At 35.0% G+C, this 24902-nt stretch overlaps 1 protein-coding gene across 3 annotated transcripts in view; it reads left to right on the top strand.

Moving 5' to 3' along the window:
* The window catches only part of NFIB (nuclear factor I B), a 222303-nt gene that overhangs the window by 179677 nt on the left and 17724 nt on the right, over positions 1-24902 (top strand). For 2 of the 3 annotated variants that reach the window (XM_004436793.3, XM_087444600.1), the window contains exons 7-10: positions 4821-4955; positions 9007-9191; positions 13494-13659; positions 16796-16878. In XM_004436793.3, the coding sequence (XP_004436850.1) occupies positions 4821-4955; positions 9007-9191; positions 13494-13659; positions 16796-16878 (569 nt within the window). The remainder of the gene's footprint in view (positions 1-4820; positions 4956-9006; positions 9192-13493; positions 13660-16795; positions 16879-24902) is intronic. The other variant, XM_004436794.3, reaches the window with a different exon arrangement.

Raw genomic sequence — 24902 nt, 5'->3', positions numbered from 1 at the left:
TATGCTATGGATAGAACAAGTACAAAATAATTATAATGAAAAAGCCATAAGTCATGTAAGACATAAACACAAGGTTATTAAGGAAATATAGACCTCCAAAGTTCCTAGGAGGAATTACTTAAGGAGAAAATAAATCAAGTTGGTTCAATGGATAAAATATCGTTCTATAGATGGAATAAGAGGATAGAGAGATATAATTTTCTAGCCAAAGGGAATGTCATATACAAGGAAAGGCACAGAGTTAGAAACACGTTCCTCGTACCTTCCTTTTCCCCCAGGAGGCCATAAGCAAATTAGCTTAGTTAAAGTTTCAAAAATGGAATGATAAGGAAAATTTTATATTAAAATGTGATACCATGGTAGATCTTAAATGAGGAAGATGTTGTTTAAGAGAAATGATTCCAACTACTGTTTTTATAATGAGCCACAGTGAGGGAGGCCTGGGGAAGGAGACTAGACAGGAAATTCTTGATTCAATGGCGTACAGTCATCCCTCAGTATGGGGGCCGGGAGGATTGGTTCCAGAACCACCACCACCCCCCTGCAGATACTAAAATCCACGGATGCTCAAATCCCTTAGTCGCCCTCCATATCCATGGGTTACACATCCATGGATTCAACCAACCATGGATTGTGTTCTGTGTTTACGTCCCCAGTTGGTTGAATCTGAAGATGTGAAACCCGCAGATATGGAGGACCGATTATCAAGTGAAAAGGACCTAGTGGATGCTACAAGAACAGAAAAAAATAGAGCTTTATTTATAAATTGTTACTTTATACATCAAATTTAAATTTTTTTGATTGCAAGACCTCACTGGCCTTTGCTTCTTTCTCATGAGCACCAGCAACTCTTGCCTGCTTCCCACCAATAGAAACACCAGCTAATCATTTTCTCATCTTGCTTCTCTCTGTAACTTCTTTATTTCATGTATTATTCAATGTATGCATTATTATTTATGTATTATTATTCAATTTATTATATATTTATATGTTATTCAGCTTTATTATTATTCAACTTAATCTTTTTATGTATTATTCTTCCTGCCTGAGGAACAATGGATTGTGAAAAGCATGACATTTGCATTTCTCCACAGAAAGGTCACGTAAAACCATCCTCCTATATATTCATTCCTCAAACATTTTTTTTTTCTGTAGCATATGACAGCATTAAAAATAGAGATATCATTTTTCAGTTTGGCATGAGGTGTGTTAGACTGCAGACATTCAAAATAAAATTAAAATCAAAACAATGCTAGTTTGATTCATGATTAAAATGTAATAGCTAGAAACTCTACCCTCATTTCTCCCAGAGAATTGACCTTTTATTTTTATTCCTTCTTCAGAGAGTTTTTTTCCCTTTGAGAGGGGGGTCACTTTGTGTCTCCCCTAAGTGCTTAGCCTAGTGCCTTGCACATCCTGTGTACCAGTATAACTTTATCAATTAATGGACCCCAAATTAATTCCATTTCGTGGGAAAACAAAGGCAGTTAAGCCTTCTTTCTAATACTACCATTCTTTATCTGTTTCTAAAGAAAATCGTTTCAGTGTGGAGAGTGCACCTTCCCATTCTTATTTTTACTATTATAAGTTAATTTTGTTGTTTAAGGAGAAGACAATTTGTGGTCCCTTTTACAACTTGAAGAGTGAATTTGATTTTGTTTCTGCTGTGTTGGCCTCTATGATTCCTCTGTGTGTTCTGAACATGAAGGTTCCACTGTTATACGGTACATGCCTAGAGAGAACCAGAAATCTAAATGGCCCTATAATAATTACCCAGTAAGGCCAAGTGTGTCATTTTGACTAAGAAAATGCAAAGGCTTCATTTCTCAAAAATTACATAGTTGTGAAAACTCATATTTAATTTTATTCAATGCCTTTACCAGAGCTTAGGTCACTTTTCAAACGGTAAAACATAATGATAATAATCACCTAGATTCTTGAACTTCTGTACAAACACCCTTGATTTATGTGCCCTTTACAAAAAGAGACTCATGTGAATTTGGCTGGCTTTAATGAAAATTCTGAAATAGTTACAGTAGTTGCAATGGCTTTGATTGATCTTCTTCTCCACAAATGACATAACTAGAATGACACTCATTTTGCTTCCCAAGCTCTGGTCATATTTAATTGTTTTAAATGATGTACAGTATATGCTTTATTATTTATATTATGGAGTCTTTAGAAATTAACTTACACAGGTTAATTTTATTTTAAATTTATATTTAAGCACAGGTAAAGCATAAGAGTGTCAATAGAAAGTTACCAGTTTCTCTTTCTAAGAGTTAACTTGAAGTTAAAAATTTGGATTGGAAACTTATTACATCATCTATAAAGTGAGGGATGGAATAGATGTTCTTTATCCATATTTCTGGAATTAACTTCCAGCAGGCCAAAACCTATATTTGTAGTATTACTTTTTAAAATCACATAGCTGTTAAGTGAAATTAAGTATTATTTTTGGCATTTTGAAGGTAACTTAGCTGAAATGAATTTCCTTTGTCTATTTTTTAAAAGGTTTTAAAATTTTCTCTTTTTTTCTGTAGTGGCATTAATTGTCGTGGTTTCACTAACAATTTGTTTCCTTGGTCTTTTCTTTTTGAGAAAGATAAAGGACACTGATTTGTGTTCACTGACTCATCAAAGTTCTGGTAGTTGAGTGACAGCTGTAGCTTACGGCTACAAATACACGTGTCATTTTTGTAGACTATGATGTCTATGTATTTACAGTAGCATATCCATTCTTTAAGTACCAGTGTGCTTAAAACACATATTTAATTTTATTCGATGCCTTTACCAGACCTTAGGTAACTTTTCAAATGGTAAAACATAATGATAACTAGTTTCTTATATTAAAGGAACCATGAAGTCTTTTTCTCATGCCAAAAAAAACGCTGCTTAATTAAAAATGTAAATTGTATATATATTTTATGTAATTAAAGTTTGGGTTTTTTTTTACTTTTAGTAAAGATTTCTTTTTTTTTAGAGATGCACACTGAAATATTTATAGGTGAAATTATATGATGTCTGGGATTTGCTTCAAAGTAATAAAGGGGGAGTGAGTGTAGATGGGGTAAAGATGAAATAAGATTGGCTATGAGTTGAGAATTGATGAAGCTGGGTGATGAGTACATGAGAATCCATTACTGTCCTGTCTACATTCAAAATTTTTGATAATAAAAATATAAATTTTATAATTCATATGATTTTTGAAACATTTTAGTATAAATTTATAAACCTCCATAAAATCAGCATTACTCAGTGTGTTGAAAACAGGGCACATCTCTCCTACCAACAGGAATTTCCTCCTGAATTCTCTCTTCCAGCTAACTGCATGGTACAATCTCTTAGTCACCCACAATGATGACCCTCTACATCGGGTATTAATGAATTGCTTTAGTTCTGTTGAAGTATCTATTGTATTAGCTCTATCTCCCTTCTTATTTCAAACTCTCATCATCTATCTTTTGGCGGTATAAAATATTTGTGGAATGAATGAATAAATGCAGACCTGAAGCTTTTTCCTATCGTAGCACTTTTTACACTGTTTTATCATTCCTTTTTAACTTGTCTGTATCCCCTCACTGGATTTTAAGTTTTATAGAGGCTGAAACCAAATCTAGTTCACCATTGTGTCCCCAGCAACTAGAGCCATGTCTGGTATAAATTAGGCCCTCAATAAGTATTATGGAATGAATCTATTAATTAATCTATCTGCTGAAGTGGTCTTCATGATTGCTGTCTCCATTTCAGCTAATTCATCCTCCATGTAGTTTCTGGAGGGATTGCTCTAAACTGTAAATGTGATCATATTTCGCCCATCAGTAACATTCCCCCATCAGGGTAAGCATTCAGACGTTTATACACGGAGTCCATGGCCCCTGATTGTGTGGGTCCTGCCAGCTACTCGCTCCCTCCTTCATCTCTATACTTCACCACTCCCCAGACTATTTGTGCTACTTGCATATTTTATGCTCCCCTTCTTTGGAACGTTTCCTCTCTTGGGAATTGTCATCCCCCATCCACATTTTAAACATGGCACCACCAGGGGCGCCTTCCTTACCCTGGGGAGGCTGAGGTGATCACTGTTCCTGTGCAGGGAGGCTGGAGAAGTAACAGCAAACACCACACCACCTCTGCTGTCAACACACACCCTCCCTCTCGATTGTTGACGACTATTTTCTTCTTATCATTTTCCTCTTCACTGACAGTGAGTGTCCCCACAGCAGCAATTACTTTTTGTTTTTCGTAACATCCTCACTTTACCTGGCAAATGGAGGAACCCAATAAATATTTGCAGAATGAGCAAATTAAGGAATGCATTTTTTGCTAAACAAGTAATGAGTTTTCCATAAAGGATGTTAAATCAATGATACACTTACCAGTGTACCCAAAGAGTGTTTTTCACATTTGTACCAGGTTTTCCTCTCTTTTTTTCCACAGTGCGGTCAGCAGGTCAAAAGACAAACTCTCGAATTGTATAAATCTAAGAATGAAATGCTGAGGTAAAAAAGACCTTGATGTGAACCAAGGGGTCAAGGGAAACGTGATACTTGGTTTTTCAGAAGTTTCAGTAATAGGAATAATTCTGATGATAATTTTAATGAAGGGTTAGCTTGGGTTAGCTTCAGTGGAGATTGTTTCTGACAGATATTTCAAATTTCCAACACAGCTGGATCTTTGATCCTCAGTATATATTTTGTAAAAGAGCCAAAAGTACAAAAATCCTAAAATGTTGGAAAATGAGATCTCTAATTATGTTAACGTGAACCTTATAGCTTAAGAAAGTCATAAAGCTTGGGTTTTTTGCTCTTCCTTTGCAGATATGTCTTCTCCGACTACTATGAAGAAGCCTGAAAAGCCATTGTTCAGCTCTACATCTCCACAGGATTCTTCCCCAAGATTGAGCACTTTCCCCCAGCACCACCATCCCGGAATACCTGGAGTTGCACACAGTGGTGAGGAGTTTCAAGCATAGAGGAGAAGCCTCCCTCTTGTTTGCAGAGCCTATACCTCAGGGGTGGAACAAATGTTCATAATTATCGCTATGGTGACCATATTTTCTCAACCAAAAGAGGGAGGGTCACAATCTGATTGAATATTTTTTTCTTTATCAAAAGATGAGAAAAGATTTTCTAAGCTATACAATGAAATAACATTTTTGTATGTATTTTTTAAATTGTCTTATTGGAAATATTACAATCACAAGAAATTAGAAAACATGGGGTGCATAGTTATCTTAACTAGAGCTTCGGGTCCTAATTCTATATATTTTACCAAGGGAAAGATGTAATTTCAGTATGTTGCTGAGTTTAACGTATTTCCAAAGGTGATATGATATATGGACACTGTTTCCATAGATGTTATTTTCTATACAAAAGTCAATATTTAAACTACTTACTTGGGAGTGAAATTAATCAGAAAAGTAAAAGAGAGACTTTTCTTTGGCAATTATTTTATATGCAGAAATCCTTCCTGTGGGCTAGTACACTTGATATTATGTCTAATATCTTAATTTAAATAGAAAGAATCCAGTATTTCATATTTGCACTCTAAGGAACAACTAATATTTCTTCCAAAAATTAAAAATGAGATCTAATTAGCAGAGCCAGCCCCATGACATAGTAGTTGAGTTTGGTGTGTCCCGCGTCAGCTGCCCAGGTTCCCAGGTTCTTTCCCAGGCACGGACCTACACCACTCGTCGGCCACGCTGTGGTGGCAACTCACATATAAAGTAGAGGAAGATTGGCACAGATGTTAGCTCAGGGCTAATCTTTCTCGGGAAAAAGAAAAAATGAGAATTAATAAGCAATACTGTATACTTTCAACCTATTACTCTTAAGCCCTAGAAAGGAGTAGACTGAATTTTAGGTAGAGAAAATTTTAAATATAAATATGTTTATAGTGATACTCTTATTGCTTTAAATTTATACTCAGGCAATTCCTTGTCCTTCAAACAAATTGAATTATTTTTAAACCTTTATCCAAAGGGTATAACATCTGTTAAAATAAGGTCCTTAGCTTTGGTCTGAATGTAGCTGTTTAAGTGTATGTTGACGTGTGTTTTCACTATACTTAAAAAATGCATAGCCTTTATTGCTATCAATCAGAAAATTATAGAATTAAGAGAGGAATATACAAATCAAATGTGGTGTAATTACATCTATTGTTTGTAATGCTAATATAGGTGAAAAAAATCAGTAACTATTTCATCGATTTGTAATGCTGAATATTTGGACAAAATTAACTTAGAAGTCAAAGCATCTGTTTATTATGACACCCATTTAAAATATTCATATTTCTAACATTTGGGAAAAAAATAGTAGATTTTTATATAATGAACCATGGAAGACCTAGATAAGCCTTCCACCTTGGTCCTTTACCAGATATTTGTTCAATATGTAATATATTAGGGCCTGTGATAGGCCCCTTGGTCTTGAGAGACAGTTTCTGTCCTTAAAGAGCTCATGGTATAGCAGGGAGACAAAAGGACCACATCATGAGGTAGGCATCGAATCTAAACAGGTCTAGATACTTGGCGGAGGATTAGAGGCCTGGAAGAGATGTGTTCTGAACTAAAATTTGAAGAATGAGTTCATCACGAGAAGGAACCACAAGCCAGGAAGAAGGTCGTTTCAGGCAGAGCAAATGGCATGTGTTAATAGTAGAGGTCGTGGTAGCAAGGAACTGCCATATATCCAAGGATCCATAAATATCTTAATGTGGCCAGAGGAGAAAGTGGCCAGAGATGAGGCCAAAGAAGTGAGGCACGACTGGGTCCTAAAGCACTTGAGGGCCGTATAAACGTGTGAAATTGTTGGGATTTTATTCTGGAAGCAGTAGGGAGTCATGAAAGATTTTTGGCAGAAAAGTTACATGATTAGAATGGTATTTTTAAAAAAGTCATTCATATGAGACTATAAAGGATGTGTTGGAAGGAGCAGGACAGGAGGAAAGAAGACAATTAGGAAGGCTTTGCAATAATGTAGGGAAGAAATATATATACATATGTATGTATGAATTGTTTCATGATGCAAGGAAACATTTTTTGCCTTGTATTTTGCTTTTCTTTTTTTAAAGGACTAGAATGACTTTTATTGATAAAGTAACCATTTTTACATTCAGTTTGAAATATTACACTCTACCTAGTTTATATCAGGCCAGCTACAGCTTATGTGAGCACAGTACCAGAGAGCTCAGAGATTTGAACTCTGATTGGATATGTGCCAGTTCAACTGAAAAGAGATCTCTTCCAAAACTGTGGATGCCTAATTGATCTCAAAGCCCAGAGGACCCAAGATAGAGCTATGTATAGATCCTTCAAGGGTTTGTGTACAGATGTGAGTGAAGATCATAGTTAAATTGAGCTGAAAATAAGAGCACCTTGACGTTAAGTAAAAAGATGCCCAATTTAACTTAGGTGTTTATATTTCCTTAAATTATACTTTCAAATGTGTATACTTCTTAAATAAAGTAATATTTCAATAAGGAGTTCTGTTTTAAGAAATATGTAATTGTTCTCTGCACTGCATTCCTTTGATGGAGGATGCTCAACTCTAGTGTGTGGAAAGATTTCATGAAGCACTTATTTAAAATGCACTTTCTGGTGCCTCACCCCTGGAGGTCCTCATCCAAGTAGGTCTGTGGTTAGGCCCAGGAATCTGCATTGTAACAACAATCTAGAGGATTCTGAGTGCCCTGGTCATTCAAGGAGCAAAGTTGTGACTATAAAATTGAATTTATGATTCTCCTCTGATATACATTCTTAATTTCTTATAATTTTCTGAAAGATCTTTTTTTGGGAAAGACGAGCAATATCCCTTAAAAAGTATTTTTTTTTTTTTGCACATAATTACTAAGTTGCAGATAAGTCATTCCAGATGATTTTCATGTATAGGTCATGGAAAGAATTTATTTTTCATATTGTTTGCTAAGTTGTCTCATAAAGCACTAAACATTTATCATATGTAATTTCCTATGATTTGGATCAAACTATTAAATAGAAACACATTTAATCTTCACTTCTACGTATACTGGTTGATACTCTTAAATTGTATTTATGTGATTATTTCCCTCAACATTATAGAGAGAATGATCGTGCAATTATATTCTTTCCCCATTTTTCAAACTTAAGAATTCTATTTCAAAATCTAAACAATAAATTATCATACTAATGTTGAAAAATTATAGTACAATTAAACATTGTCCACATTGCATATATTTTATATATTTCCCTTTATAAAATATGTGATTTATGGGTAAGTTAATATGCCTATATGAAAGTTTAAATTTGCATTTCTGTGGGTTTTATTTTTGATCTTAATAATATCTTTTAAGCTACATGTAGTAAAAGTTGAAGTAGGAAGAAAAATAGTTACAGAATAGAGCTCTTTTGGTTTTGAAAGGAACATTTTCATTAGGAGAAAGAGTTCCCAGGTTCTATGTTAAATGTTCATAAGCATTTATACAATGATGAGGTAATTATTCAGGACATTATTGTTTATTAATTATTGGCTTCCATTCTAACCAACCATCAGCTAAGATATAAGGAAAATCTTTATTTAAAATTAGATTACACTTCTGTTTTGAATTTTGGTGGAAACGTGTGGGTCCCCTGCCCTCTAACTAATGCTGTGAGTTGGTCTGGCCTTACGAGACAAAAGACTTTCTAACCAAAGAATGTATTCTAATGGGAAATAACTTTGCTTAAAGAAATGTCTTATGAGGTATTGTCTTAGCCTATAAAAGAGAAACTTTTTTTTAATCATTCATAGATCTAGCACGCAAGATGGTTAGTTTTCTAGAGTGGGGATTGTGTGTGTGTGCGCTTAGTAGTGCCGGCACTGAGAATTAGAGTAAAAGGTTAACTGTTATTTTAGGAGAGTTTGGTTAAATCACGGGGACAAATGAACAGCTCTCAATTTTATAGTTTCACAGCATTCTTTCAGATCAGTGTGGAGCGGTAGGGAAAATAACTGACGAGTCCGTCTTTCATTTTCTGTCTTCCAGTCATCTCTACTCGGACTCCACCTCCGCCCTCACCGTTGCCATTTCCAACACAAGCTATTCTTCCTCCAGCCCCATCGAGCTACTTCTCTCATCCAACAATCAGATATCCTCCCCACCTGAATCCTCAGGATACTCTGAAGAACTATGTACCTTCTTATGACCCATCCAGTCCACAAACCAGCCAGGTAAACATAAGAGAGAAAATAAGGTTAGAGCCTAAGGGAGACGGAACAGGTCTAACTCTAAGACATGAAGCTTACGCATACAGTGTGTCTGGCAGAACATCAAGCTTTTCAAATCCATCTTCAGGAAGTTTCCTGGTGACTCAATAAGTTTTTTATTTAAAGGTGGCTGAATGACAGGTAGGAAGTGTGTTGCCCCAAAGGGGCACATTTGTGAAGATGTTTTTGGTTTGATGTTTTGGGATTTTCATTGACTGAAGAGAAAGTTTATCCAGAATGTACAATGACAAAAAAGCTCTGAGCTGGAGTTCACACCTCCAAAATACCTGGTTTGACACAGAGACAAAGTGCTTATTTCAGGCAGGAGCAAGGTATGCGCTAAAATAAACACACACAAAAGAAATTGCAGTTGTATTTATAGACCAACTATTAGGTATTAAAATAAGCTTTGGTAATGTAAACATTTTCAGTGTTTGATGACTACTTGAATATTCTTTGCACAGACATGACTACATTTAATAATGAGTGACATTACCAGAAGTGTCTTTTTTTTTTTTTTTGGTAAACATTGTGCACTGGCTTTAGGGATTCATTGTATAAGTGTAGTGACTCATGTCCCTTTGTCACTCCCTAAACATGTGGTTTCTTCTATGAGAAGTCACTTCATAAGGATTTTGTATAAGAGGATTTTCCATAGTCAAGTAGACTGTGCCAAAGCTGGGTCTATCAATAATCGTAATATGCAAAATCTCTGATGTAATTTTGATCTTATGGGCTGGTGTTTGGCTTTGCTGCTTTACTTCTAAGACTCCTGTCCACTCCTTATTATACCTTTTAATGCTCTGAGGGATTTTCATAAACATTCTGTTGTGAATACTGTTCAATTACTAAAATGCCAGTCAATAGGATGTGCATAGTAATGAATTTACAAAGAAAGATCTGAAAAAAAAATTCCTTTGGTCTTAATTTAATTGTTAAAAATTGAACAAAATGGTCCTTTCTGAATGTTCCATTTTGAATAACAACATATCCAGCACCTTTTCGGTTACTTAAAAAGTTACCTGTACTTCTAGCTCCGTTGAGTAATAATACTAAACTAAGGACACCACTCTTGAATTTTGAATTTGAATTTAAACTATTTGTATTTTAGAGGAAAATGTTCAAATGGCGTAGCACTTTTATTGACAGTAATAATAATTACTAAGTAAAACAGTGGGATCTTAGTATATCATTTTAGAAATAAAATTTGCTGTCAGAGCATAGATTCAAAAGTCTTGGTTCCATAGAGCATTTTGCTAGACTCAGCTGGGAACGGTGCACACAAGGTCTGATTTTAATTTGTGTAGAGTTTCCATGAATAACAAAGTCTAATTAAGACATCCATTAAAAGTCCTTAACGTTAATTCAGTGTGGAAAATCTTAGAGTTCCATTGGATTTTTTTTTTAACTGATGTCTTAATTAGGCACCGTTAGGGGAAAAATTATGCAAATTAAAATCAGACCCTTAGTGTTACGAATTTCTTTAATTATTCAGTGCTTGTTTTACGTATATTTCAATTTTTTTATAAATTAAGAGGGCATATTAGGTGATAATCTGCCTATGGTGTTCTCAGTTTTTCTTCATAGTTTTAAGGTAAAGATCCAGCTTCTAAGAGAAGTATCTTACTCTCTCATCTCAATTAAAAAAAAAAATCCCCTCTCAGGATTTTATATAATAGGAGCAATGTAGTAAGTAGGATAATCCTTTCTTAATGCTGTTCAACTTCATCTTCAGATAGATGTCTCTCTTTTCATATCTACAGTACGAAAGTTCATCTGTTAACAGTGTTAAAAGAGAAGCTTTGTAGTGGAGCTTCATCTGTTTGAACTAATAGAAAACTGAAAAGAAATAACCCTCCCATTCTTCTGACCTTGAGTTTCAGAAAAGTTGTCTGTATTGGCTTGGGAATTCTTTCTTTGTGACTTCTCTTATTTATAAATGAGAGAAACGTCTGTTGGTTCATGTCAGTTCAGTTCCAGTAGACAAAGCTTGCAGCATGGGCAAGGTAAAATCATGTTCTTTGGCAGCATTTTCTTGACATTATTGTCATTCTTCTTCTGTTCCTCGCTCTCAGGTAGGTACTGTCGGACTGTTTTGGTGAACACGGTATACAGAAATGCTTTTTACCACCAAGTGTACCACCAGTGAAAATGAGACCTTCTTTCTTGAGTGAGATCTAGAAAGCAGTCTTTTGCAATGTTCAAATAACCAGATGATGATGGTCTGCTTTAGAAACAAACTACATTTTCTTCTTGAAAGTAAGAGCGGGTCTTTTTTTTTTTTTTTTTTTTTTTTAGATTTTATTTATTCAGTTTTTTACCCCCAAAGCCCCAGTAGATAGTTGTATGTCATAGGTTCACATCCTTCTAGTTGCTGTACGTGGGACTCGGCCTCGCGTTGGACGGAGAAGTGCCTCGGGGCGCTCCCGGGATCCGAACCCGGGCCGCCAGCATCAGAGTGCGTGCACTTAACCGCTAAGCCACGGAGCCGGCCAAGAGCGGGTCTTTATAGTAAACTGCGGAATTGTTTTTGTAGGAAAGGTATATCTGCTTTGATTTTTAACTCCAACTCCAAAGCAATTAATTTGCATTTCAAAATAGAACTCTTGATATTCACCGTTTTAGCTCTAAAAAGTGGAAAAAATGAATAATTGTTCACCTGTAGTCATCTGTTCCTTCCCGGTATCCTCTAGCACTGCACTGATTTTGATTGTTAAGTCAAGCCATTGAGATGCCTTGTCCTCCCCACAGCAATTTGGAGATTAATTACATTGCTGCTGCACCAATTAGAGTGAGACAGACATGGTATTCAATGGAATATTTTAAATAAAATTAGTTTAAAGATATAACTCTGTCATAGGTTTCCGTAGGGGGAAACTCTGGTCAATTTTCCTGACATAAAGTTAAATACTTAAAATTACTTGTGATGAATAGGCAGGATATTCAAGGAGTCCATTTTCTTTTTAGAATAAATAATGGTGGCCTCTGAGGAACCCAACCGAAGACTTAGTTCATGTCTCTAAGTTACAGTATTTAAGTGTTATTAGCTGTTCCTCCTTTTCTCTAAAGAAATGACTACTTGTAATTTATGTACAGGTGTTTAGGTAAATATTCTGCTGCATTGCTTTCTTTGCCTTTAGCAGTGCAAATTATAAAGACTAAATATTTGTGGAGAATACCCTCGTAGCAAATTGTTATGTACACCATTCATTGGAGAATTCTAGCATGAGTGTAATTAAAAATAGCATTCTTTGTCTAGAAAAATACATTCTAGTATTTCTTCAAACAGTGTACTCTTAGGATTTTGTCTCCTACCATGGATACTATTTTTGCACCCGGGGCTGAAATTCAGATAATAATATCTTTTCTATCATTGCCCAGGGGATTTTCTCAGTTAATTCCCACAAATGTCAACAATAAATGTTTTGTGTAACTCACCATGCCCAACAATGGAAGAGTAACTCAAATAACAGTATATTTGATTGCCCTCTGCTTCACTTCAACGCATTTTAATTTACTTTGGGAATCTTTTATTGGTAGGTGTAAGGACAGACCTAGTTCAGCATTTTATATCATTGTATAGATCTGAAATTTTAAATGCTTTAAATATCGTTCAATCTGCTTGTATTAGTAAATCATCAAAAGTTGAGTGGAGATCCTAGAATCTAACTTGCTTGATGTGTGTGTCTGAGTGTGCCCGTGTGTGAGTGAGAGCTAGAGTTTTTGTATGTAGAAGAAGGGGCCTTGACTATAAACGAAGGAAATTATCAAGTTTGATGTGTTTGATTTCCTAGATGTTCTTGTCTTCTTTGTGTCAGTGGTATCATCATTTAGGTGCAAATTGTGTTCTGAAAGCCAGAACTGACTCACTGTAGAAAACGAAGAGCAGAGAAGAAGGAAGCTCTGGTTCTAATTCTCACTAGCTCAGTAAGGACTTCCGTTTTAGCCTTGGGCTAAGCATTTAAGTCTCCACTTGAGTTTTCGGGCCTACTAAATGCAAGGATTAGTTCTGCCTGGCTCCCAAGGGTTGTAAAGACGAATTAACCTATATAAAGTGCTTTGAAGATGATGACTTTCTTTTAAATGCTGCTACGTCTTATTACTACTAACCGTTGGTTGGCCTCTCTGACTTGGACTTGAGAGGGCTTGTGTGGCCGTTACACACAGTGTGCAGGGTCCACGCGGCCAAGTGTGCTGAGTGGAGTTGTTGGACACGATGACTGCCTTTTGGATTGTTTCACCCGGCATTCTGTTTTTGTTTTGTAGCCTAACAGCAGTGGTCAAGTAGTAGGGAAAGTGCCTGGCCATTTCACTCCTGTCTTGGCACCCTCTCCCCATCCCAGTGCAGTGCGACCTGTGACCCTGACCATGACAGATACTAAACCCATCACTACATCCACTGAAGGTGAGGCAGCTTCACCTACAGCAACCAGTAAGTATTTCTGTAGGAAATGAGAAATGTCCATCAAAGGCGCCATTGGATATCTGATCCAAGGCGGAAAACACGGCAACTTTTCCAGCTACCCGACCAGATGGAGATTTCTCATTTATGTGGAACTAGCAGGCATGTATGTGGCCTGGCAATCACATGCTCTCTCTTATCAAATTTCAGTCCGTACATCATATTTGAAAAGGGAGAAGCTTATTTGTTTGAGTAAATAGCTATAGCAAAAATAAGAAGTCATGCCTGCTCGTTCAAGGTATACATTGAAAATGCACTAACATACTCAGTGTACAAGGTTTTTATATCACTCAAAGAGAGATTAGATAATTGTTACTTATTGGAGCATTCCTATAGAAATCAACCCCCTTCACAAGGCAGACTGAGTCAGTGCCTCTGTAAGATAATTCCGTGTTTACATTCCTGTAGGTTATGTCATTGTGAGAAACAGTCACACAGTGTTGGCTGCAGAAAACATCTCAAAGCTTAGTATTAGGCACATGTAAGCTACCTGCTCTTCCATTGTCTGCAACTTTTTTTTTAATTTTTTTATTATTTTGCCTATCATGGTACATCAGGTACTATACTTTTTAGCACGACCGTAACATTTTAAATGTCAGAGATTTATCCAGTGAACTTACATAGCACATACCAATAACCCAGATGATTTCTTTGCTTCTTTATATAGACTACTCATAAGTACACAAGGAATTATTACACAATTTTTCAATTGGCTTCATTCAAACTACCAGCTGCCTAGTATCGGAGCTGGTGTGCACGGATTGGTAAAGTGGAATGGATAAAGTTCCAGTCAGGAGGAATTAGCATGTTCCTCACCAATTATACATATATCTTAAAATCAGAATTTCTATTTTCTTTCCTAGAGCAAGAAAATCCCCATGCTCTTGAAATTCTTATGTGAAATTACAGAGACAATTGGAGGCACCACTGGCTCGCTCTTTCTCAGTCATTGGAAAGATGCTCTTTTTGTGTGTGTATATGGCTTCTGAAAACCTAGGGAGGAATCCTATAAGAAAAATGGACAATACTTTGAGTGTATAGTGAGTTCAGCATTTTTTTCTCAAAATTCTTGAGGCCCATAGACTAATAAATCCATATGGGCTTGCAATTCCCATCAATAATGATTATTGCTTAGTAACTGGTTTGTTGGTAGAAGGTTCTACACTAGTGAACACTTGCCTGAATGCACAGATAGATGAGACCCAGTCAAGGAAGACTGAAACAAAAGGTTAGCTATGTACATTACAGTCACTGAAATACTGTGTCCAAATTTTAAATGTGGATGTCTTGGCATCTTTGAGCAAAGTCAGCAATTTAAATAAAAGCAAATGGAAAAGAAAGATTTTTTAAAAAGTTGTTGAAAGACTATCACAGGATAAATGATCAAAACCAAGTTCCAGAAACTTCTGGCACCTGCTTTTATAGTGACATTAATAGATGAGATTCAAGAGAAGATCAGACCCAAATGACCACAGCTCACTTATGGGAGTACTGTCAGCCTGTTTGTTAATGACTTGTTCTTATACTCACATACAGGTTGATCAAAAAGGGATCTGATTTGACTAGTAAAATTACAAAATATTCAAAAGGAATATCTTGGTTGTATAAAGATGGCTGCTTCAGTCCATTTTCCACTTCTGCATAAAAGAAATAGAGTGAGTTGTTTTTCTTTTCTGTAAACAGACTTGTAGCTCCAGCTCCCTAGGTACCACTGATAATGAGAAATTGGTCTTTGAGTTGATAAGTCAATGAAATTAAAGAAAATACAGAGGCCAAGGAAACCTCTTTCTCATGGTTGAAAAGAAAGAGTAGCACAGACTTGTGTCTACTCTGTATGGGTGAGGCTCTTCTCCAGCTGTCCATGCTGTACGTTGAATTCTAGAGGCCTGGAGATTGAGTAGGGGCCCTTGGTTGTTATGGGTGCCCTTGCTTGGCCCCTTTATTCAGGAATAATTAAAAGATGAATTGTGAGCATCTTCACTGTTTTAAAAAAGTTGACTTGAAAAAGCCTCAGTGGATCAAATTCTGCAGTCCTTCAAATGATATTCACATATTGATTTTAAAATAAAGCCTTTTTAAAATTAATGTTTGGATTCATCATTAACCTGATGGTTTAAAACCAAACATTTTAGCTTTCTTCAAACCTCTGTATGTAGCGTATGGTGAAATAGTTCTGCTTATTCTGACATTGAACAATGGGATTGCTTAGTGCTGCGAAGAAGTAGTCCTTTCCTTCTGAAAAGAAACAAAACTTTCTTTAGGAACAAGGAGATCTTTTCTTTGGAAAATTCTCTCTATACCAAAAAGCACTTGTACAAAAACTACTTGCAAGGTGAGACCATAATAATTTAAGAAGTATTCACCATATGTGCTTATTACCTGATGGCCAAGTATTTAAAAGGTGCCATCAAATCCCTTCCTGGACCAGTCACAAGAAATGGACTTTTTGTGCTTATGGAAAATAAAGAATTTTTTTCAAAAGCATTTCTATCAAACTTAAGATGATTTTCACATTAAATAAAATACTGAGCTAATTCAGTCTATATGATATAATAAAAATAGGCTTCTCCTTCATGTTAGTAATATTAGATTTTCTTTTTAAGTAAGACTTTTGAGCAAGACATTTTCATCCCATATCATCAAGCACATCTGCTTAAATCCCATCATTAAAAGCTTTTGCTTTTTCCTGAGAGACTTTCAGTCTGCTTTTACATTTAGAATCACAGACCATCACTGATTATTCCATTATTAGGCAACTAATATCTGGTAAAAAGGTACATCTAGGAAAAGCATCCTTCTGTCTAGGCTGGTCCTTGGTACTCCTGCAGGACTGTAACCGGAGCACGTAAGTGTGAGACCCCCACACCAAAGGAGGGGGTATGGTTTACTGGATACATTTTTGGGGAGGGGGATAAACTAGTTGATTTGAGGTCAACTACCATTTCTTTTATATCACTTGGTATTCACCCAGACAAAAGAGAAGAGAAATAGGGACACTTTTTTTTTTGGTTGCAAGTCCCACTTCTCTGGGTTTCTTGTACATGGACAGGGTGTTCATTCTGATAGTTCACAATTTTTATCTTTGTTTTTGTTCTTCCTTAATCAGCCTACACAGCCTCAGGCACATCTCAAGCCAATCGATATGTGGGACTAAGCCCAAGAGACCCATCCTTCCTACATCAGCAACAGGTGGGCAAGATTCCCCCAGGTGTGATGGTGTAGCCACGCTTTTGCACTGGTGCTTTTCTCCATGCTGCCTCTCAGATCTGGACTCAGAACGGGGCTCACGGGGCTTCTGAGAAAGAAATTGATCATTTCATTTTCCAAAATATTTTCTCATTTATCCTTTGTTTCTTGCCTCTCTGAACAGGGTTTCTCAAATTTGCTCAAGACCTTTTCTATCTTTGTAGCATATATCGATAACATCCATGAATAAATAACAGTGTTTCAGCCAGAGTATTTTTCTCAGTCCTATTGGCTATTGAGAACTTACTAGCCTATAGCTTCCAAAGATAAAAATTGAAAAGTGATTTAAAAGCCAATTAGAGACAAACAGTACACAATTTGTGTTTTTGAGCGCTTTCATATTTTCCAGATGTTTTAGTCCTCATTTTGGTATTTTAGTCCAAGAAGATGAGTTATGAAGCTAAAATCTCAGGTGACATATCATTCCTATTTTAATAGGTTTAAATTGGTTTACTGATTTCAGATGTGATAAAACACTTTTTTTGGTTCTGCTTTCTTACATCATTTATTTTTCAAGTAGCATTTTAAATTTCACATCTCATTAATGCTGTAAATTTAATGCAAATGAAGTGTTTACCCAAACTGTGAAAATATAAAGCCAGGATTAATGGTGGCTTATAAACAAATTAGCCACAGTCCAAAGCATGGACCATACCAATACAGAAATCCCACCATTCTAGTTACAGGGTGACAGAAATAATTCTAAATACTTCAGAATTTAAATATATTTTATGATGTATATGTTTGCTGCTCTCAAGTTCTGATAGCAGAGCAGTTTGAAATCAACGGTGTGCAAAATATTACATAGGGAAAAATAGCTATAATGAATAAGAAAGAGCTGGTATTAACTAACTTGCTCTTCATTTATAAGTTGTATGTGCATATGCATGAGTTTTTACATATGTAGTAAGCCTGCACAGGTACTTTTGTTCTAGACCTGTCCACGTAGCTTATGCTTATTGTGCCTATCTTAACTGCGCTTCATGTAGAATTCTCGAGTCCTGCCTATTTGTAGACCAAGGTGGCAGACTGCATATATTAAAGGTCACCACATGCAGAGTTCCGAGAAAATCATAAAGATGATAGCTTGTTCAAGATACTTGACGTTTTGCCAGGTTTAAAAAAAGCAAAACAAAACAGAAGAGTGAGAACTAACTGAAAACATCTGTACACAGTTATGAAAATAACAAATAATAATTAGTGGTTTTGCCAGCCATTGGCTTTTCAACATAATTCTCTGGAATGTTGCTTTTTTTCACCTCTAAAATTGCTATAATATGAAATGTGTTATAATTACTATAATATGGTTCTATTTGACAAAATATATGTTCATTGTGTTTTTGAAAAACATATGCAGGCTTTATAGGTTTAGAAGCTTGTTCTTTTAAAAATCATTCCACATATTTTCAGAAATATTTTTGTCATGGGATTTGCATTATTCTTTATGACATGTCTCTAATTTCCAGTTAATTTTTAGTTCATAGAAACGTGCCTCCATATTTAAACCTTTAGCCCCAAACACGTTTAGAATATTATAACCAATTCTATGTATTTAGAAGCAATCTTCCCATCGTCCTGTCCTAACCTATGGCAGCTTAATTTTTTTATTCATCACTTATGGCTAACATTAGAGCCTCGTATAATTATGATCACAAAAGGTAATTTGTAAAAGTACTTCTCTTTTCACATATCTGAGGACAAAGCAAGAAAACTTAGCAAGTGTCAGGAAAATACAAGTCTTAATGTAGAGTTCTGAGCTCATTTTAATTGAAAAAATATATCTACATATATATGAATTTCAGAACTAAAACCTTTTTTCCTCAAAGACCACCACTTGTTATTTAAGTGGACTATGTCTAATGAAGACCCCTTACAATATAAATATGATTTGTTTGGTCAAACACAGTTGATATTTATGGAATATATGATGCTTATTGATCCTTGGAAGAAAAAACTGTATAAACTTCATAACTAAAAATGTAATGTTCACTTTTAAATACCATACGGACAGATCATTTGTCCTGTATATAATGAAAGAGTTAGTGCTACTTTTTGAATTGAAGAGGCCCAAAATGCCCAAATTCATAATGAGCTACAATTTGAGGTCATGCAGAAAATGAATGTATATGCATATCATGCTATACATGTATATTATTAAGCTAAGGCTCCAGTTAAAGGCTTATTACTTTTATCCTTTCATGTTTTAAAAGAATCATAGAGATGAAGTTTTATGTTTACTATCCAGGAACAGAGGGACAGAAATAGTTTAAATGACTTCAATAGAGTAAAGGTTATTCTTTCCTACAGCAGAAATGAAATTGATTTACTGTGTCCTTTCATTACTTTACAAAGATTTAAAAGAGACCACTCTTCTAGCGGCAGGTTTTAAATGCATTTGGTTTAAAGTACTCAATGATGAATGAAAAGGAAAATGAAGGGGTACATGAAATAAAGGTAATCAATCATTTTATATTAGCTAGGAGAAATTCAAAATTAGAAAGGCAATGGTTTTAGTCTGAGAGAGTTCTTTTAAACATTCCCCATAGCCTTTAATATACATGACCCCTTAAGAATAAATATTGTCACCAGGTACATTCTTCAGTTCATTGGCGGGTGCTTTATAAAGATTTATCCTTTTAGGTTATGAAAAGTATTGACGTGCATTGTTGAGTGCTCTTTTTTCTTAGAAAAGATCTTTAATATAGCCTACATATATTAGAGTTAACAATAAATTTAAAATTGTTGAATAATTTTTGGCTATCTTATAAATAATCTTTCCACAAGATGACACTAAAGCAGAGCTTTCCATATAGTCATTTCTTACACACAAGGATACTAGCATTCTTAAATTGAGATGGAAAGTATTAAAATTAACCCTGTACTCCACTTGTAAGAGTAATACATTCGTATCGGTATATGCTTTTATACCCATTAATTTGGTACACACCCAGTTGTTATTAGTAGTTATACATCTCTGTACTCCTTTTTATAATGGTTATTGCTGATTAATACTAGTTGCTAACTGCCTTGAAGTACTAGTTTTTTCTGAGGCAGGAATTTCACCTATCATTGTAAATATGATATCTCATTTGAATCTAAAAAATAAAGTCACATAATCATGAAGACTATTTCAAAAAAGTCATGTAAACCAGTTGATAATTTGCCATTAAAACCAGTCTGCTCTAATTAGTCAGAATAATCAGCTCATGCCAGCTAATCGGGACTTTAAAATTTTCCTTGATCTCTTAACACAATCGAGTGTTGTTTGAGATCTGGAACTCAACTGTCTTTGGGATGATTGGCTGAATTAATGCATTTACTATCGGCATGAGGGAAATCTTAAAATCAAAGATTCAATTGGAGATTCATTCTTCTTTAACTTTTCTATCAGAAGATGATGTGGTGGCTTAAAGAACTTGGGAGTCCTGCTTTGGCAAACTGAACTCTGTAGTCTCTGCTGAGAAATGTCTTTTTATGATTTGGAACTTTTTCAGAAGTGTCAAGGACCTTCCCTCTGACTTCATAGAAGTTTGGTCGAATGCAGTGTTTCCTTTCCCCCTTATACTTCATGAACACACTGCACATTCACTATGATAGGCAATGAAGGAACTACATTTCCTAAGTTTTGTCTCTCTGAGAAAACAGGAACTATGTAGCCGAGTGTTGGATGTTGCTTAGAAAGTGCAGAAATTATTTTATAACCCAATCTAACAAGTTTAGTATAAATGGCAAATATGAGACAACTTACTTGAATTAGCACCAATTCCTTATCTGGTCAACCTCATAATGAATTTGCTAAATCGCAGGCCTTCTTTCTTTGCTATAATAGAAAGTTTGGTAACATAAGAGGGTCTGGTTAACTTGATTATCACCATTATATTTGAGTGTAAGGTCATAATAAAAATATAAATCCTTACTATTATCTATCATTACAACATATAAAAAAACCTTTTTGCAAGTTGGAAATAAAAGTTTGTAGCTAGGAAGCTTCTTGTTTGGAAATAAAAGGTTATCATTTGAACCAGCTATTGAAGTGCATATTAACCTTTGATATAAACTTGAGATTTTAGATGGAACAAATAGGACGTCACTTTTGCCTTCCCTAAGTGAGACAACAAAGTCAAGTGAGCTCTAGTTTATAAGATATAAGGCTTAATTTTATAATCTCAAAATTATAATCTCCTGACTATATATACCACTTTTTATTAGAGCTAATGAATGAATGGTCTGATCAACTTATCACAATTGCATGAATTTTATTGATGCTTGAGCTTCAGCATGTTACATCTATTGCATGACTATATAATGCTATTATTTCAATTTCAATTATTGGGGTACTTTATATCAAAATATCTTCAACACTTTTCTTGATATAATTTTAGAACTAGAATTTGAAAGTAGTTTTTATTACACCAGAAAGTTCTGTTACAGAAGTTCTAAAGTTCTATTATTCTAATGACCTCTTTAAGAAATTGCCTCTGTAGGATTTTTTTTTTTTAAACTATGGTATTAATTGAAATCCCTTTATGATATTTGTCCTGGCAAATGGCAAAGCTAAAGCTAGGTACATTAAAAACACTGGAAAGGTAGTCTTTTATTAGAGGCAAGCAATTGAAAGGACACAAGTGGACTATCAACAAACTTTTCAATCAAGTCAGGAAGCAGGCTATCAACACTTGGGCTGTTCTTATTGTGTCTGTTATCATAATTGACAGCTTGACGTAAAACCCTATCACATGACTTCTGGGTAGGTATGTAAGTGGATAAGAGGTCACTTTTCACATATGCTAGCTGGAAAGGAAACACATTTAAAGGAAGTTTCAGTCAAAATAATGGCTATGCAAATGTTTAGCTTTTGACTAGTTCTTAAATTTAAAAAAAAAACCTTCCATGGTCTGTCTTTCATCATTCATTCATTTATTCACTTACTTTTACTGGTTATCAAAGGCTAATATCCAGATAAACTATTCTAATTAATGTAAAAATAAATTTTGTTTACTGTAACCTTACATTTCAATCAACAAGATCACAAGGGAAAAATTATCTTCTTTTCTGAAATATTAACTTTAAAAGATCTCAGTTGAATCGGGAAAATACAGGAAATTCTGTAGGTTATAATTATAGACATTTTAGCCTTAAATATTCTTGGGCTGCACATGAGGGATAGGGTAGAAGAAGAAGAATGACAGGTAAACTGGTGTCCTGGGTAAGGACTAGGGATTAGGAGTCAGGGGGTTTGGTTGGTTTTAGTGTTGACAGGAATAGGGTGTGTCTCACCCTGGACAAGCCCTTAAACCTTGTTCCTCTGTATCCTGATCTTGGAGAGGAAAATGAAGAGTTTGCACAATTTGTAATTTCCCTTGAAACCTTAAATTTACAAGTTAAAGTAGCTTCCATTTAAAAAAAAAACTTTAATTTTCTAATACTAATGATTTATGGTCAGTAATGTTTATAGTTCATGGACTATGCAAACCCATTTAACTTAATTCTACTGTGCTACTTAAATTAAGTATCAAGAAGCTTGGGTTTCTGATATTAACATTGGCAGTAAGTTTAAAGTACCAGTATGATCTTGAATATCTTTTTTTTTATGTGTTATATGTTCCACATATAACACAATTTTATTCTGAGCATTTTGCTTGTTCTGTAAGGCTACATCCTATTCATTCAGAGCTGATTTTATTTGCTCCATGGCAGGTAATTAATAATAGTAATAAAATAAAATTCTATTAATCTAAGAGTTAAGAGGAAAGTATGAATATTGGAGTGTTAATCTTTTTAAACACCCCTCCCCCACAAAGGCACCTCCACTCCCCAAAAATCTGTTTCCTTGAGGCTATCTGGAGAAATGAAGAAACCTGAGAGAACATAAAACACACCTTTCAAGATATTCCCTTAAGGGTCCCTGTAAGCTTAAAAAAAAAAGTGGAAAGGTAAATTTGCCTGTGTTGGTTATTCTGTTTACAGTTTAATGGTTTATTGGTTCAACTGAGAGCTGTTGTCATCATGAGGGACTCTTAGTACATCAGCTTGTTTGCTGAGTCGAGCAAAGTAGGACATTTTGCTTACCTTCTTTCTTTTGTTCCCAAAGCTAATTGCTGAGCATTTAACAAAAGCCACTGTTAATAACAATGGAGGGTCCTCATTTGAATAAACAAACTCTTATTCTGAAATCACAAGCAATATTTGTTCTTTAAGGCTTTCAGCTACCTGCGTGACTACTTGAGTGTAGTGAAGGAAGGGGTCAGCATCCAAATCTTAGGTGTTTCCCCTTATGCAGATTTTTGAGGGAAACTAGATTGGTCCCTGTCCTTGCTTTTCTGAAACACGCTCATTCGAGTTGGGCGAGGAGCAAGGTTCTCACTGCAGGGACTTTGTGGAACCCCATCCCAAGAACATATACAGTGAAAACTTGACCTTCACTTCTTTCTTAGTTGTTTGGACTATTTCAACCTTATCTCTTTACTCATAGGTTTTTTGGAGGAGAATCTTACTTCCTTATTTCACCTTTTGTTTGCTTTTGGAATTCTGGGCATAATTGTTTTAATATAAATTTTACCTCAATTTTCCAGACAATCTAATTTCATATTGGCCAGTGCATATAAATTAAAGAATTAAAATGATTTGTATGAGTGTGCATTTCTGTAAGGAAATGCATATGATCAGGTCTATCAAAGAGTCTATATTGTTACAAAAATAAGAATTGCTATCCACCTCCACATACAAGCACACAACCTTAACAGACTAAATTTCTAAACTAATCTGCACCTGGTGTTTTAAGTTTGATTACTATTGGGGGAGAAATGTAATTTTTTTTTTTTGGTGAGGAAGATTAGCCCTGAGCTAACATCCATTGCCAATCCTCCTCTTTTTGCTGAGGAAGATTGGCCCTGGGCTAACATCCAAGCCTATCTTCCTCTGCTTTATATGTGGGACACCGGCCACAGCATGACTTGATGAGCGGTGTGTAGGTCTGCACCTGGGATCCAAACCTGCAAACCCCAGGCCGCCAAGGCGGAGCACGTGAACTTAACCAGCCTGCCCCCAATTTTCTATTTTTGAGAGAAGATACTTGGAAAAATCATTAGAGTATTATTAGAGCTTATGTACAACTTAAAATTAAAGTTTTAAAATTTAATTTAAAAAAGAATTGATAGCTAAATTATATAACACTGACTTGCTTATAGGACAGAAACTGAGGAATCGCTACATCAACCTCAAATAACATTATCACTTATTATTTTAAACTTATTTAAAGTCTAATGTAAAATACGTTTTTTTAGGAATGCTGAATTATATACCAATTGTATGTCAAGTATATTTAACATGCCCCAAAAAGAAGCTTACATATGCCTAGTATTAACCTATCATCACTTAGAATCTGTTCAAAATTTGCTGAGTCCAGACTATGTTGGACAAACAAGGTTCTTAGGAATTGATTTTATTAGGAATTAGTGTCATGGAAATCTTCAGTAAATAGATTATTTCTATTTTAATTTTTAATTATTTCTCCTACCCACACAATCACCTTTAAAATTGCACTTTTTCAGGGGGTTTATTAATTCAAAGATGCTTTATGCAAAAGGTTAATTAATAAATTTTAAAAAACATGAGGAGAGAGACTCTTGCTCAAGTTAACTTGGTTTAAGTAAGTTATAACATAAGCATGTATAAACATGTCTCCTCAGAAATTTTTGGAAATGTCTATAGTGCTAGTCCACCATCTAAATAGCTAAATAAATTTAATTATATTTCACATTTTCAGTAACTGAAAGGAAATTAATTCAATACTAATTAATATCCTGCCAATTTCTTTGGCATTTAAATTATTGCTAAGTATATTCAGTGATAATTTTGTATGTACTTAAACATGTATTTCTGTTTGGGAGAAAATATTCCTATTGCATGTATCTTAAATATGGATGAAAATGAATAGCCGTAGTTAGGTTTAACCCCTTTGAGACTGC

Source organism: Ceratotherium simum, chromosome 20 (genome assembly GCF_057802395.1).
Source record: "Ceratotherium simum simum isolate JZ-2026a chromosome 20, ASM5780239v1, whole genome shotgun sequence".
NCBI classification, from domain to species: domain Eukaryota; kingdom Metazoa; phylum Chordata; class Mammalia; order Perissodactyla; family Rhinocerotidae; genus Ceratotherium; species Ceratotherium simum.
This window is presented reverse-complemented; position numbering and strand designations above follow the sequence as displayed.